Below are 16,709 nucleotides of genomic sequence, written 5' to 3'. Positions count from 1 at the left end.
CCAAGGATTACGCGCAAACAAGTGCGGACCGTTAGATTGATAGGGGGGGTGGTAGGGTGCACCCCATGTGGGTGGGTCCACATGGGATGTCGTTGGTGGGCAACGCATGAGGTGGTCTTTAGAGGGCTAAGATAAGGGTAGGGACCTAATTGAGAAGTTTTTTTAGGCAGTTTCATGTGGGTATGGGCAGGCATCCATGAGCCATTGCCTTACATTTAGGGAGTTCCTCATTTAAGTGTAATAATTAGCTCATTGGGCTTATTGGGTAGACCTTGCCTCCCCATTGTGTTTGGGGTATGCTTTGAAAAAGTAAAGCAAAGCCCTTCAAAGCAAACCAAACCCTCCATATTGAGTGTTGTTCAAAAGTGAGACTATAGAATTTTTTCCCCCTTTGATAGCTCACATATGAAAGCAAAATGCAAAAGTTTGACTTTGTTCCTCAAGATTTTTATTTATTTATTTATTTATTTACTTATAGGATTTTCTTATTAAATAAATGAAATATGAGGGGGGAAAAGAATCCAATGCGATCGAGCCTTAAGATCAGCTTGGTTTGTCTGGAATAATTTGAAAAGAAAAAAGAAAAAAAGAGGGAGAGAGAAAAGTAGTTCAAACCAATCCAAGTTGTGACTTGGGATAACTACAAGTCAGCAACTCGTAATAGTGGATATTTTACTACTTAATTTCATTAGTATAAATGTGACTACATTTAATATACTTTTGATAAGAGAGGAATGTTAATCGTATAAAGTCTGGACGACTTTAAAATACTAATTGGCCTTTTTATACATGAATTTATCTTGATGAAAAATGTATCATTTGGACAAAACAAACTCACATATCATTTCTGTATATGCATGATTCGATGTATTTCATTCTTTGTTTAAGAAAAAAAAATTTACTGATATATGTCTCATTTCATACAGTCGTGAAGATGAAATGGCCCCTAGATGAGACGAAAAGGCAAATGAAGCTAATTATTGTGATTAGACTAAATTGTGTTGATACCTTAATTTATCATTAACAAACCAGCAGGAAAAATGTTTATAGATTCCGCGTTTCTTAAATGCATTTTTTTTTATCAAAACATTCAATATTTTGTATAATATGTTTATAGATTCCGAGACAAAGCTATATTTGGAAAAAAAAAAAAAAATTTGTTGAACTTAAATGAAAGTTTAATAAAACTAAACTATTATTCTCTATCTAAAATTTCTCTAATTATCAGGTGAAAACAATAATACAAGTATATATATATATATATAGGTGTGATCATGCAAGTAGCGTAAATGTTACCTTATGTTAGCAATCTGCTCATAACCCTTCACGTGAAGACGACAAACTCATAAACACAATCATGAAACAAAAGCAATCATTGTTTCAAGTAAAATTTCAGGTCTTAAAGCTTCATTATGTCTTCTAAAACATGATCATAATTAGCGGTTTAAGACAATTATTTTTGTCTGTATTTCCTTGTCACAATAGCACATGCCCAAGTCCCCGTACTTTAAGGATAGCTAAATCCCGGATTAGGTTACACATAAATAGGATAAGCTTAAACTTTGAGTTGGAACCAAACACTCTAAGGCCCTGTTCACTTCGCTGATTTGAGTTTAGAATTCGAGTTTTTCTACAATAAAAAGCTCTCACAAACAATCACATCTAACTTTTTTACTACAGTAAAAAGCTCTCACATAAAATCACATCTCAACTCGAATTCTAAACTCAAATCAGCGAAGTGAACGGGGCCTAAATTTACTAACCCTAGAGCACGACACCTTCATGTTTTATATCAAGTGGGATTGTGGTTTACTTGGACCCAAAAATGAAAAAGAAAAATAATTAAATAAATAAAATCACGAAATTGCAAAAGCGACTATTGTCTCGTGGGCCAAATAGCCCAAAAGGCAAATTAAACTCATCTCTAAAGGGGAAAGGACCGCAGACACAAAGGGTCCACTGATTTTGGTTGATTTTGTGAGACACTACTTTATTGAGGTTTGCTTTACCCTCTGGCTGGGGCCCACCAAACACCCAATAATGGCCAGCCTATCAAAGGCCCCCACACCCTTTCCTAGCCCCGACCAAAATGGGCCCCACGAAAAGCCTACTCCAGCTAATTGAGCTTCTCCTTATCATCCAACCTCTCTACTTTCATTTTTTTTTTTTTTTTTTTTTCCAATTCTCCATTGTTACATAAATATTCTCTGTTTTCTTTTTCTATGTTTTTTTTTTTGAGGAGTTTTGCTCACTTTTGGCTTTTAAATTTGGGGTTATGAAAATCTCTCTTTTTTTTTTTTGCTAGAATTATGAAAATCTCTTATTACAATAGAAAATTAATGAACAAGCATAAATATTCCGCAACTTATGTAAACACGTGAGTTTGAGTTTGAACTTAAAATTACTCTAACGTTGTGTTAGCTCATTAACTTTCTTAAAAATTTAAGTTGGTAAAATATATTGGCTAATAATATAGGGTTTGTTTGTAATAATAAGATAACAATATTGGCTAAATTTTGAGGAAGCTGTTGTGTCATGTGTGCGTAAGGATTATGAATAAGGAAAATATCACAAAATTACGACGAAAATGTAGAATGTAACTTTGCGAGATCTATCTACAACTCATTTAATGCATTTGGTATCAAAATCGCTTTCTCATTGAATCTTTAGGCAGGGTAGGGAGGAGACAACCCACTCGTGAACTGAACATAGCCACGTTTAGGTTTTCATTTTCAAGCCTTGGGGATTAGATCTTAAAATGTTCATGAAAATCATGGCTTGACATTTTGACATTAGGTTTAGATGATGTTTTGTATTATTTATTTATTTATTTATTATTACACGTCATAAAAGAGTGACAAGTGAAGTTTGTGTTACACCAATCAATTATTGTAACGTGTTAACCTAATTTAAAACAAACACGCGTAACTAATGTACTGCAAGCAAGAAATTTTTTAGAAAAATTAACAGAACCCGATACAAATCTATAATTTAAAACCGTTCCCTATTCTTAAAATCAAGGAAATGGTTACTATCCTTGACCATTTCTTATGTGCGAGCTTCTCTTCAGTTTGGCAGGTATTGCGGGTAAAATGAGTACAACATGCCGTACAAATCATGTTTTTACTTGCTTACGTGGGGATATAGCAACAAGAGTTTTCTTTTTCTTTCTTTTTTATTTTTATTTTATTTTATTTTTTTCGTGGCTAGGGCCTAGAAATGTTGCAATAAGGAGGTAGGAAGTAAGAGATCGGAAATGGGACAATTGAAATTTGTTTTCGCAAAACTCCCCTAAAGAAAGAAAAAGATTGGAAAATTACTTTTTTTTTGTGTGTGGATGAGAGAGTCCAAACAAATGCGGGACAGTACAGACTTAAGAAATTATATGTAGTAAAGTAATCTTGATAAATATTTTTTAAAAGTGTATGAGTCATGATTTTTATGTTTCACTCTTGATTTATAATCTTTTTACTCAAATAATTATACTAACAAAATAACATTTATCAAAAATAAAAAATAAACGTATAAATTCACACACTCTTAAAAGTAATTTTTTTTATTTTTTAAGGATAACGATTGTATAAGCCGAAATTGACCCATCAGAGAAAAAGTAAAAAATAAAACCAAGATTGACAACTTTTATTTTTATTTTTTTGAAAAAAAGTAAGGAAAAAGAGTACCAGCACCAAGCACATTAATGGCACACGTGTGGTGCGTGTGGATGGCGATAGAGCCAGGAGACTGTGGGCTGTAGTGGTAGCGGTCCTAATGAGGGCAGACGAATGAGGGGTCTAAGACGTGGGCAGTGGGCCTCATGAGCTGGCCCACGAACACACGAGGGCCTTTGACTGTCGATTCTTTGGCATGGGCCATCCGCACTTTTGTTTGGTACCGAGAGGCAAGGCAAGTCCTTGTCATAGCTTACTTTCTGTGTTTTGTCAGTTTTCCAAGGGAAAATTTTGAGTTGTGACCAAAGATAAATGTTGGTTGACAGACACACCCTTTTTTACTTGGTTTTTTACTTTTATCTCCCAACATTTTAATAAATATAAGAGTTTTGTGTTAAACTAAAATCATTGTGAGTTCCATAGTCAGGAATAAAACGACAACAAAGTCATATTTAGGAATAGATCAAGGAAAAAATTGTCGCCATACTAATAATCCAATACCAACAGTGCAAAAAAAAAATCTTTTTTTTTTTTTTTTTTAAATAAGACTTGGAGCCATCATTTTCCTTCATAATTTATGAATTTTACCTACCCGACAAATACATTTAAATAGTTGATAGTGAATTAGTAGCAGTGGGGGCCATTTCAAGGATAAACTTCAAGAAAGTGATGACATGTGATTAAGTATAGGCCTTTTAATGAGAGTTGTGGGGTTAAGAATCATATTATCTCAATTGAATTGTAGCACTCATTGAGTTCTCTCTCTGTGGTCATTTATTTTCTTTGGGTTGGGATCCAATTGTCTAGACCCTAGAGCTATATAAACATGTATAATTAATCGTCAATAGAATAGGATTGGTTGATGAAATTCTATGCAAGGATATTCTATTTTCTAAAAAAGTATTCAAATAAGTGCAATATATTGTAAATCAATTAAGTGTGGATGACACCTCTTGGTATTCCATTAGCTATTAATATGAGGTAAGTTCATTCGTTAAAGGAATTCCAATAGTGTTATACGAGGAGATGCAACCTGTTTAACCTGAGTTAAAGAGACATAATCAAGCACATTTCATTAAAGTTTATATTCATGTATGAACTCCAGAAATCAAGAGAATTAGGCGTCCATCAAATTTGTTCTAGTGACAACTTGGCATATTTGTTAATTGAAACACTTTCTGCAGCTACATTTGAGAAATTGATGCACAAGATCAATACGCGTCGACTCAAAGATCTTGTTGTTGTTGAAAAAGACATGTTGACATGAGGGGGAGGCTACTACGTACTGTACTCTTTTTTCATTGGTATAGGTTTTGTCCTATTGGATTTTTTCTTGTAAGGTTTTTAATGAGACAGTTCCAACACAAATCCTACAAGAATTATGCACTCTTTTTCCTTTCACTAAGATTTTTTTCCATAAGATTTTTTCTTAGTAAGGTTTTTAACAAGACATATTCTTTGGTAGGTGGACATCCAATGGGGAGTATTGTAAATCAATTAAGTGTGAATGTTACCTCTTGGTATTCCATAACCTCTCATTTAGATCCCATTATCTCTTCATAATTCCTCCCCTAATGTTATGTATTATATGTTCATAATTTCCATGTTAATATTGTATGTAACTCATGTAACTTGTATCTTTTGGTCTATCTTTACTCATGACTCCTAGCTTATAAATAGAAGTTGTATTAGCTTGTTTTGAACACACCTATTACAAGTGAAAGAAAGAATATAAAATAATAGTCTCTCATATTTTTCTTGTGTCTCTCTTTTATTTATGCTTTGTAGTTAATCTTTTGTGCTATTTTCATTTATTTTATAGTACAATATATTATTTGTTACGCCCCAAAAAAGTTATTCCTCCAGTCTGTTGTAATCATTTCAAAATATACACCTTATAAATTTATATCTTTAATTAATGTCATTACTTTTAAATCACCGATTTAGTGAATAAAAAGATATTTATCTTTTTATCCTTTTTTAGAGATAAATTCTACAAACCATATATAAATTTACTATTAGATTATGTTTGCCACCACTCTTTAATTGTAATATTTCTTTGTTGCTTTTTATTCATGCCTTTTTATGGTAATTTTTTTAAGAGAGTTTCTCCGGTAAACCTCCTTAATCAGGCCCTCCCATGACATGCTAGAGATGTAACTATGGGCCGAGGCCCGTAGGCCGGCCTGGACCCATCCTGATACAGTGTCAGGTCGGGCTGGGCCTGCACGATACTGTTTAAGGCACGACCCAACCTAACAAAATTAGCGGGCTGGGCTGGGCTAGCATTTCTTAGCCTAGTATGTCCCATGAAAATTCATGGGCCAAGCCGGGCTTGGGCTGTACCGTGCCGGCACGAACAGGCCCAACATGGCCCAACCCATGTAAGACCCACTTGATCAGCCCACATAGGCCCACAATGGGCCAGCCCATGAAAGTCCCAGTGTAGCTCAATTTCATATATATATATATAAATCATTATATATTTTTTGTTATGTTCACTCGTGGGTGAACATGGCCTTGGAGAATGCCTTTTGTAAGGCCTGGCATATCAAGCTTTTTATATTTTTTGTTTGTTTGATATTTATTTAGTAATTTTGTAAACATCTTACATATAATTATCCTGACTGTACTTATTTTTCTTACCAAGATTTTGCCCCACTGGATTTTTCTTTGAAAGGTTTTTAATGAGACAGTCGTAAATAAATATCTCTTTCCATATTTCCATTAACTATTCAGACTTTTATTAACTTGTTTAGAAATTTAAAAACTAATATTAAAACAAATTAAAAATTGAAGATTCAGATGGGTTGGCCCATCTAAACCCACGATGGGCCAATATGGGCCTACCCATCCTAACTCGTTGATGGGCTCAAATGGACCGGCCCATTCACGGCCCATACAAAATTAGCCTATAATGTGGGTTGGGCTGAGTGTTGTTCTTATATGGGTCGGCCCGGCCCGATCCACCAAAATCGTGGGCTTGGTCAGGCCGGTTCACGTCTCGTATGGGCCTACGTAGAACGGGCCGGCCCGTTCTTGCAACTATATGACATGCATACATGCTGTTCTATTGGTGGGTTTAGTGGGGCCCAATCAATGTGTCACGCCCCCAAACCGTGGTTAGTGACGTGGAGGCTCGTTTAGAAACTTAAACCTGTTTGAGAGAGTGATTAGCAAATATTTTAATTTCTTTCAAATCCCAAAACATCCAGGTATTTCTAAACGAGCCCCTTTCATTCAGGAGAGATTCAGTTTCGAGAATGGTGGTGAAATTTCCAACCAAACCAATTTAAAACCACGTCCCTGGTATCAAGTCAGGAATTCCCACAGGTGTTTAGCATACATGAATATGAACAAAAGTAAGTGTGACATCAACCACAGTCTAGTAATATTTAAGTTTACAATCCACAATCTCTCATACATGCCTTGAAATAAAAGATAAGAGGAAAGATAACTCTTCACTTTCTGAGGTCAAGTCCACATCACCGGTAGTGGCTACCTACTCCGCACTACTCCTCGCGTCTCCTGGAGGGGTTTAATACATTTGAAAACAAGAAAGGTGAGCGAAAGGCCCAGTAGGATATAATTTTATAAAGCATTTAAAATAGATGTACTCACGGTCCGAAGATATACACCCGAAACCGGTCATCCCTTTTTAGAAAAAGAAATACTCACAGTAGAAAATATATGTATAATGAAAGTGTACAGCTCATCATACCACTAAACAAGAAGCGGTAAAAATGTTTGTCTATGAAAAGTGCAGAGCCATAATTCCACTAAATAAGAAGTGGATCCGTATGGGTTTCGGGGCCTGCCCCCAAGGATGCGATTCCCACATCCCGATCTCTGTGGCCACCATGCGTTGTATCATTCCTTAAATAATTCATTTTAAGAAATGATACTCTTTAAAATCTCATTTCCAAAATCATTGGAAAACGTAATAGCATTCACATGCTATTTCTTTTAAAATCATTTGCTTTAATCATGTTTTGTTCTAAAACATTTTCATTGGCCAAATCATTTAAAGTAAGGCTAACACGGATATGGACAAGAATATCCTACCTGTTGGATATCAAACCTGTGGCTATCTTCACGTAGCCCTAGCTCCGCTTGCCTTCGAGGCTCCAATTCCAATCGTGTCACTATCTTTCCCATCAAAATCAACAATTTAGAGTTTGATCTTTCTCACCAAACATTCTCATTTAATTAGATGCAATTGTATCATATTAGTGTGCCATAGTTCAAAATCAATGTTCATAAACAATTCTTAATTCAAATCATGATTCTTTGACAATGGAAATTTATTCCGGAGAATCGAATGGAAAGCAAGGATTCATGTGGCTAATCCACTCATTTTGAGTTCTCAAATGAGGTTAGGTTAATCCCACATCGAGTTTTGGGGTCAAAACAAGGTTTCTAGGTTGTTTAGGGTCAGTTTCAGTGGGAACCGGTCGACTGGTGACAAATAAGTGTAACTCCACCGGTCAGCCGGTGGAGAGGTGACCGGTCGACCTATGGAAGGGTGACCGGTCGACCGGACCAGTCAACCGGTGGGGAAAAATTCCAGGGCCAACAATGGCCGATTCGCGAGGAACAAAGCCAAAACCTGTAATTTTGGGTCCGACTTCGACATATTCTCAAGGGAAATGTATAGATCCAGTTTCAAATCAACAAATGGGGTCCAAAGAATCAAAAACCCTCAATTTTCATCAAGGTTTCACCAAATCCCATTCAAATTCATTTGAAAATAAATTTTAAACCAAAAATCACCAAACTTGACTAAAACGAGTTCCACAAAGCTAAATCTGAAAATCTAAAGTAAGTTTCAAAGAGTTTTACCTCGATCCAAGCTTTGATGTTGAAAATCTCTCAGAAACCTCCGTTTTTGGTTTAAATCCGGCCATTGAGAAAGGAAACTTTGAGAGAGAGAGAGAGAGTGAGAGAGTGAGAGAGAGAGAGCTCAGGAGATTGAGAGAGTGAAAGAGAGAGAGTGTGTCGAGACAGAGAGAGAGAGAGAGAGAGAGAGAGAGAGAGGGAGAGTAACGTGAGGAAGGGAAAGGAAAAAATAGAAATAACGAAAAAGGAAAAGGAGAAATAGAAGGAAAAGAAAATTAGGAAAAATAAATAAAATAAATAGGGGGTGAAATTGCAAATACTAAAATAAATTTAAAAGCTCATGATTAATTAAGAAATCAATTTAGGCACACTAATAAATCACAATTATCATAATTAAACAAGTTTAATTCCGGAGGGCGTTACACAATGTCCCCTTCGTCTAGCACATGAGTTTCTTCTCTTTCTCGTTCCCTTAGTTGAGTTGACTTTCATCATCCATTCTGAATGTGGGGTCCACTAATCAAACCCTCTATCCTCCGTTGATTCTTGGAAACTTCACAGCCGAATCAACAGGTGGAGATCTAATCTGCCTAATGATGCTGATGATAAATTGGTAGGACCTCAAATTTAACCTTACTTTAGTTTGTCGTTATTGAATATAGTAATGAGTAAGAATCGCTCCCGTAGAAGATTGATCTTAATTAATAAATTATAAATCTTGCAATTAAATAAAAGGGGGGTTTTGGATTCTAAACTAAAGAAACTAAAATTAAACAAGAAATCAAATAAAACAATGCTTGAAAATAAATAAAAAAATAATAAATAATAAAAAGACGGTTAAAGGATTAATCTCCACCTTTCGACAATGGAATTATGATGAATGAATGATAAAATTCCCAATTTCCTATAGAAACCACCATTAGTAGATAACAATAACCTATGCTATCCCAATCTTTCCTTAATTTATTGTTAAATAAAATAAGCTCTTTATTTAATCCATTTCCCTCAAATAACCTAGAACGAGCTCTCTAGATTAAATTCAATGGAAGCATTAAGTTAAAAAAGATAGGTTAATCTAGGCAATAAACACACAAGCTCGAAATATTCAACCTAGGTTATGTTCCACATGCAATCACACAAAAGCCTCTCGTAATTATTGACCACAATTCGCTACCGATAATTAGAAACTCAAGACAATTACAGATCAAGAATTCCTAATCTAGCAATAGATAATTTTCAAATCCTAATTGGTTGCGCACCAAAAAAATAAGAAAATAATCATGAACAATTAAATTGGAAGAAAATAAACGATTTCTATTGAGAAACTGGAAACAATATCAAATCATTCAAACATAAATTCCATGTCTAGGGTTTCAACATCACCCTTAACCAAAAAGAAAATTAGCATAACATAATGATAAAATAACACGATGAAAAATAAATGAAAAACACATGGAGTTTAGAGGAAAGAAGAAGAGAATAAAAAAAATCTAAGAATCTTGGAAGAAATCTTCACGCGAATGAATCCTCCTTGAATTTCTGATGAATTCCTCCTTGAATTTCTGATGAATTCCTCTCTCTCCAAAAGGTGGTTGGAATTTCTACGAAAAGATCCCTTTTTAAGCCCCAAAGTCCCCTATTTATAGATTTCCAAGTTTGGGTCAATTAGGGTAAAATTTGGAGTCCAAAAATCTAAAAATTCAGAAGTTATCACGAAGTAGCGCCACAGCCCCATTTTGTAGCGTCGAGGCCTTGGGCGGCATGGCTCTGTTTTGTAGCACCTAGGCTCTAGTGCCTCGGGTTTCTGGCTTGATTTTGTGGTTTTAAGCGCCGTGACGCCTATTTTCAAGGCCTAGGCGCCCGAAACTTCTCCAAATTGATCCCGAAACTTCTCTAAATTGATCCCGAAACTTCTCCAAATTAATCCCGAAACTTCTCCAAATTGATCCGTTTGAGTTTCCAAACTTGTTTTAACTTCCAAAACACCTAAAAACATAAGAACACAAATAAACACAAAATACTCAAGAATTAAGTAAGGAATCATGGAAAAATTGATAAGAAAACCATACCCAATTACGCACTTATCATATGCATAATAGTCTTTCATTATGTGCCACTCTATCGGAAAGCATATTCCTAGTTAACACACCAGAACACCACCACATGAAAGTTGGCACACACTAAAAAGGAAAAAAAATAAAACATAAAAAACTAAATTAAAGATATAAATAAGGGACATTCTTTGGTACATCAACATATCGGTAGGTCAGGTTTTTTGTTCGTCACATCTGCATAAAATCACGTAAAAATAAAAAAATACGCATATCTAACGGTTAAAAAAGCTTAACCTACCGGTATACTAAGCGTATTAGATAATCTCCCTATAAATAAATAAAATACTTTGTGAGGTTGATTTAATCAACATTACATAAATAGACTTTTAAGTAGTTTATTTATTTTTTCCAAATCTCCTAGATAAACCACCAATTAATAAAATAAGACATTTATGCTTAGTTAGTAGTATTCTTTTCCTATTAACTATTAAATGACATTTTCGTTATTCATTTGTTAAGGACTTATCAGAAAAATCTTAATTATCAGTATTCTTTTCATAACTAAATGATATTAAAATCTATACAATATTGTGATTCGTTGGGTCACCAACAACCTGTATATTCGGTATTTTGTTCTTATTTTTTGAAATTATGTTCCCAATTTTGTTTTTGTACAAAAAGTTGGAAACAAAATCCATGCCAGGATGTATTTTTGCTTGGAATGGACACCACATAAAGTGCTGGAAACGAGATAAGGTAACTATTAACTCATAGTACATGAAGATAAATGGAACTCTCTGCCGAGCCTGAGTTTTAGCTTTATGGATATGCATAAACCATACTTCTGTTTTTGTCTTTTTATTTTTAATTGATAATTGACAAATAACAATTTTTAATTGATAATGGACAAATAAGAAATAATTGAGCTGGTAAATTTGTAGACCACATATTGTGCAAATGCTTATCCCATATGATTATACAAATGAAACCTAGCCTTATGAAAAATGACTCGTGTTTCAAGGAAAATGGAAATGAAATAAAATGAATTCTTATTTACAACCAAGCATATCACCTTAGGAGAAACCAAACGCTTTTGCCACATTTTAAACGAAGATGGAGAAGTTTGAGAGTAAAAGTTTATTAGTGAAAATAAAGAAGAGTTTTCATTGCAGTACATTTTTTTTTTTTTTTATAATGGTTAGATTTAATTGAAATCATATAAAAACAAACAAACAAAAATGCCACATTAACAAAATACGAGACATATATGATAACTTAAAATAATACACTACCCTTCTGGTATTTTTTTTTTTTTCCATATTCTATTGTAAAAATCTCAAATAAAGAAATATAGAACTTCTCTAATAAATTATAAAAAAATAAATTATTGATAATTTTTTACTTTTAGTCATTAAAATTGAATAAAATCACATCAGATTAAAAAAAATATGTAAAATAAATAATTTATGATATAAATTAAAAATAAAACACTATCAATAATTCATTTTTTTAAATCTATCAACAAAATAAAAAAATAAAGAGTAAAAATAATAAGTTTGTCGTCTTTCTCAGCATGAAATATTTTGACAATAAAGTGTGAAAAATACTCTAGTACCAAATGATTAATTCTGTTAATACTTGACATTTGAAAATAAGTATTGCTTTTAATTGTTCTCTGTAAACTTTCTCATATTATATATGGTGTAAGACTGTAAGTTTTACCATCTCATAAATAGAACCAAATAATTATTTAATTAATTAGATTTTTAGTACACAATTAGTCCCAAAAGTGATTGGTGGGGTCTTAGGAAACAAAATAGTAAAAAGGCAAAACAGAGGGCCAACCCCAACTCTCTCTGTCCACTTGCTTGGCCACAATCATTCTATATACAGCGTCATCCATGACGTCACTACCCCGACAAGCCCGAGAAAACCATCCAACAAACTCACTATCCACGTGGCACCATCTCAACCGTCCAAGTTCCCCAACTGCTTACCTCAAAGACTCATGTAAGATCTCACCGTTGTTCCCCATCTACCTTCTTCTCTTCTCCTCATTTTTTCTTTACACAAAAAAAAAAAAAAAACAAAAAAAACAAAGACTCATCAGATTTCTCTCAGTGCCACTTTTTCAAGCCAACGGAAAGAGCAAAAAAAGCAAACGACAAGGAATTGGAAGGAAAGAAAAGGGCGAATAGTATCAATAATAGAGGGGAAAGTGGACGGAAATTAAAGAGAGCGGAAAATGGGTCATCTGGAGCTGATTAATTTTGAAGAGACGGAATTACGCCTTGGCTTGCCCGGCGGAAAAGGGGGCGGAAATAGTAGTACTTCTACTACTACTACTACTGCTGCTGCTACTGAAGGAGGGATTGAGGCAACAAAGAATAACGGTAAAAGAGGCTTCCCGGAGACCGTTGATTTGAAGCTCAATCTTTCATCCAAGGATTCTGGATCGTTGGATCAAGTAGACAAGAAAGAGATCAAGACTTCTCCTGTTTCTCCGTCCACTGATTCTGTCAAGCCTCCCGCTAAGTGAGTTAATTTTCTTTCATTTTGGTCCATTAATTATGAATTTTACTTTTTTCTTTTGGTTTTTCTATACATGTTAACAAATTAAGTTACATGCATGAAAATGAGTTATTAAAACCTCCTTCATTTTCACCGAGTTTTTAAATTTTTAGAGTAAAATTTTTTTAAAAAAATATCACATTTAATTTTTTTATTACAGTATAAAATTCTCATAAAATGTCAACGAATTGAATTAAAAACTCAAATATGTGAAGTTAACAGGTTCAATAATTATTAGTAAATAAAGCAGAAAATTAAGAAATAGGTCAACGGTTAAAATTAAGAAAATTAAGAAAATTAAGAAATAGTAAACATGTAAAGTATATATGATTTCTTCGGGAAATTTGAAGTTAAAAATGAAAGAGTTCCAAGAGGGGCATATTTCTGAATGAACGGATGAAAGAGATAATGTATACATATTCTTTTATTATTATTTCTTTAGTTTTATTCTCCGGAATATATGCCTTAGTTTGTTGAATAAGGTGGGGAAAGTGGGGTGCATGGTGAGCCATGCGTCAATAAAAACAATTCTTAAAAAACATTATCATCTTTGTGTGGCCTTTAGTTATTATTTTATTTATTTATTTAAGAAAGATATTGATCTTTTCTTTAATTATTCTGTTTTAGATGTCTAGAAAAAAAAAATGTAATTATTGTGTAAAATATTCGGTTTGAAGGGTTTTGAAAAGCAATGGGTGTTCAATGTACGCTAACCACATATACAGAGCAGATTGGGTTTTCCTTTTTGAAAGGCTTTGGTTGGTTGTCGGGAAGACAAAGGAAAAGAACAAAACATAAGGAATCTTTACTACTTTTCTCTCAACCAACCAAAAGAATTGCGGAACAACTCAAAAGTAAAAACGTGAACAGTCAGAGGAAAAACAAAACTACACGAAACAAAAAAAAGTTCCATTTGACAACTCTCTCTCCTCCCACGTAGTGACACTTCATAGGTAGAAAAACATTTCTAAAAACAAAAAAAATATTATTATTACCAACTTTTCTTTATAGTATCTCTTTTAGAGGTAGAACTATAATCCTATCTTCATATTTTGGGATTTATACACATCCTAGTTTATCAGCTGTCACGTATAATAAAATATGACAAGAAAATAAAGATCGTTGATATCTTAATCACTGGTTGAGATTCGAATTGCACATACATTTTAAGAAAAAAAAATTTGTACTAAGCCTCGGTCTTTTTTTTTCTTAAAAAAAAAAATTGTTGAACTTACTTTCAAAATGCATATGGGTTTAGATTTTTATTTTTTATTCTTAATTAATATTATCTCGATTAAAAAGTATATTAATCAAGAATAAACGATAAAAATTTAAACCCATGTACTATAATGAGTATTTGTCTCGTTTTCTTTTCTTTTTTCTTAGAAATGTATTGCAAAACACACCGTAATCTTAATATAAGTCAAATTAAAAATTGGGAAAATCATACTAATATTGGGGTGACTTTGAAAATCAGGGCACAAGTTGTGGGTTGGCCACCAGTGAGATCATTCAGAAAGAACATAGTTTCTGCCCAAAAAAACAGCGGAGATCATGAGGCAGTAAAGGCAGGCGGCGGCGGCGGCGGCAGCAGCAGCAGCGCAGCGTTTGTAAAGGTTAGCATGGATGGTGCGCCATATCTACGTAAAGTGGACCTCAAGTTGTACAAAAGTTACCAAGAACTTTCTGATGCTCTTGGCAAAATGTTCAGCTCCTTCACTATTGGTACGTCCACTAAATTTGTTATTATTTTTATTTCTTTAATATTGTAGAGCTAGAATGTTTTTGTAACTAAGGAAGTGGTACATTTTTGTGCTCAATTGTGTAGGTAATTGTGGGTCACAAGGAATGAAAGATTTCATGAATGAGAGCAAATTGATAGATCTTTTAAATGGTTCTGAGTATGTGCCCACTTACGAAGACAAAGATGGAGATTGGATGCTTGTGGGTGATGTTCCATGGGAGTAAGTTCTCAATTACCAGTGTAATTTATCAACTTTAATATGTAGTAACTTAATTATGTGAACATTGTTTCTAATAAGTTGCACGCTTTGATTTTGCAGAATGTTTGTTGATTCATGCAAGCGATTACGGATAATGAAAGGATCCGAAGCTATCGGACTTGGTTAGTAATCAATTAATTTTCATGATCATGAAATCAATTTTTTGTTGCCTAAATAGAAAAAAGAAACAAATACTAATAAGCTATTTTCCTCCAATATGCAGCACCAAGAGCAGTGGAGAAGTGCAAGAACAGAACTTGAAGCAATTTTTTCGCAATGAACTACTGAACTTGGTCGAATTTCTCCCTCCGACACGATCAAATGGAAGCAAACCGGCTCGAAAGGGATCGAGCACGGAGTTTGAATGCGTCTGTACCATGTTTTTTCTTTCTCACTCTTTTTTTTTTTTTTTTCCTTTTTCTTTTCAAGCTTTAATATGTTCAAATTATATGAGAGAAATGTTTCGGAAGTTTCTTGGTGACAAGGAGCAATAATATAGAAGATGTTCATATTACCTTGCTCGCCATGTGTAACTTTGCTTTTTATTTTTGTATGATTTTGTCTAATAATAATATTTGTCAATGTGTTAGTTGTCATTGGGTGCATTTGTTCCCCATATATATTTTTTTCTTTTTGCTAAATTGGTGTGCACTATTTTATGTGGTTCTTGATGAGATTCTTTGCATTGTGTACATAATTTTATTTATAAACTTTATTTCAGTTTTTCCGGTTGGTTTGGGAGAAAATAAGATTCCGAACAAACAGACAGGATTATACATGGCCATGTGAACATTGTTGGGAGCGTTTATTCATTTCATATAATTTAATTGCAATGATTCAATGATAACAGCTATGCACAATACGTTGTCCCCACCAAAGGCAATAAAATATTTTCTGCAAAATGCATTAATTTGATGGGTTCTCATCAGAAGTTGATAAAGTTAAAGCAAATTATTTATAGAGAATCATGCCAAAAAAATTATAATTAACTAAAAAAAATATACTACATATTCTCTCCCAAATTGTTAAAGTTGCACTCGAGATATATTGTTTTGATGGACAGGTGGAGTATATATATTTTAAAGGAGTCTCTCTGTTGAACTAGAAAAAAATGATAATTTATTTCCTTTTCAGTCATTAAATTTTTATTAAAAATGATATGTTTTACATATTTTTTTAATTTAATGTAATTTTTAATAGATTCAACCGTAGAAACTGACCTTACCGATAGACTAGCCTACTGGAGGTCTCATATTTTAATTGTGATTTTGTTTGTGTTTTCTTTTTCTTTTTTTTTCATTGTTTTAGTAGCAATAAGTTATAAATAAATGACTTTCTCCGGTACACTAATATATATCGGTATAATAAGTTTTTTGTCCATCAAATTTACATAAAATCACGTAAAAGTTAAAAATATGATATTTAATAATTAAAAAACTTAACCTACTAATACGTCCAGCATATTAGAGAACCTCCCTATAAACAAATACAACTTGCAACTTTCTTTAAAAAAAAAATACAACTTGCAACTCACAGGGAATAAGGAAAATTAACATAGCCCAGAGGAACATGCA

The 16,709-nt window shown here is 33.5% G+C and overlaps 1 protein-coding gene across 1 annotated transcript; it reads left to right on the top strand.

Moving 5' to 3' along the window:
* The first annotated feature begins 12,570 nt into the window (after positions 1–12,570).
* On the top strand, positions 12,571–15,738 carry LOC21407313 (auxin-responsive protein IAA16). The gene is made up of 5 exons (XM_010103990.2): positions 12,571–13,096; positions 14,610–14,857; positions 14,961–15,096; positions 15,196–15,257; positions 15,359–15,738. Exons 1-5 carry the CDS (start codon positions 12,807–12,809, stop codon positions 15,394–15,396), a joined length of 774 nt encoding a protein of 257 aa, XP_010102292.1. The 5' UTR covers positions 12,571–12,806; the 3' UTR covers positions 15,397–15,738.
* Positions 15,739–16,709: the final 971 nt, after the last annotated feature.

Source organism: Morus notabilis, unplaced genomic scaffold, assembly GCF_000414095.1.
Source record: "Morus notabilis unplaced genomic scaffold, ASM41409v2 Scaffold205, whole genome shotgun sequence".
NCBI classification, from domain to species: Eukaryota; Viridiplantae; Streptophyta; class Magnoliopsida; order Rosales; family Moraceae; genus Morus; species Morus notabilis.
Note: the sequence above shows the minus strand (reverse complement) of the source record. Positions and strands in the feature narration are given on the sequence as shown.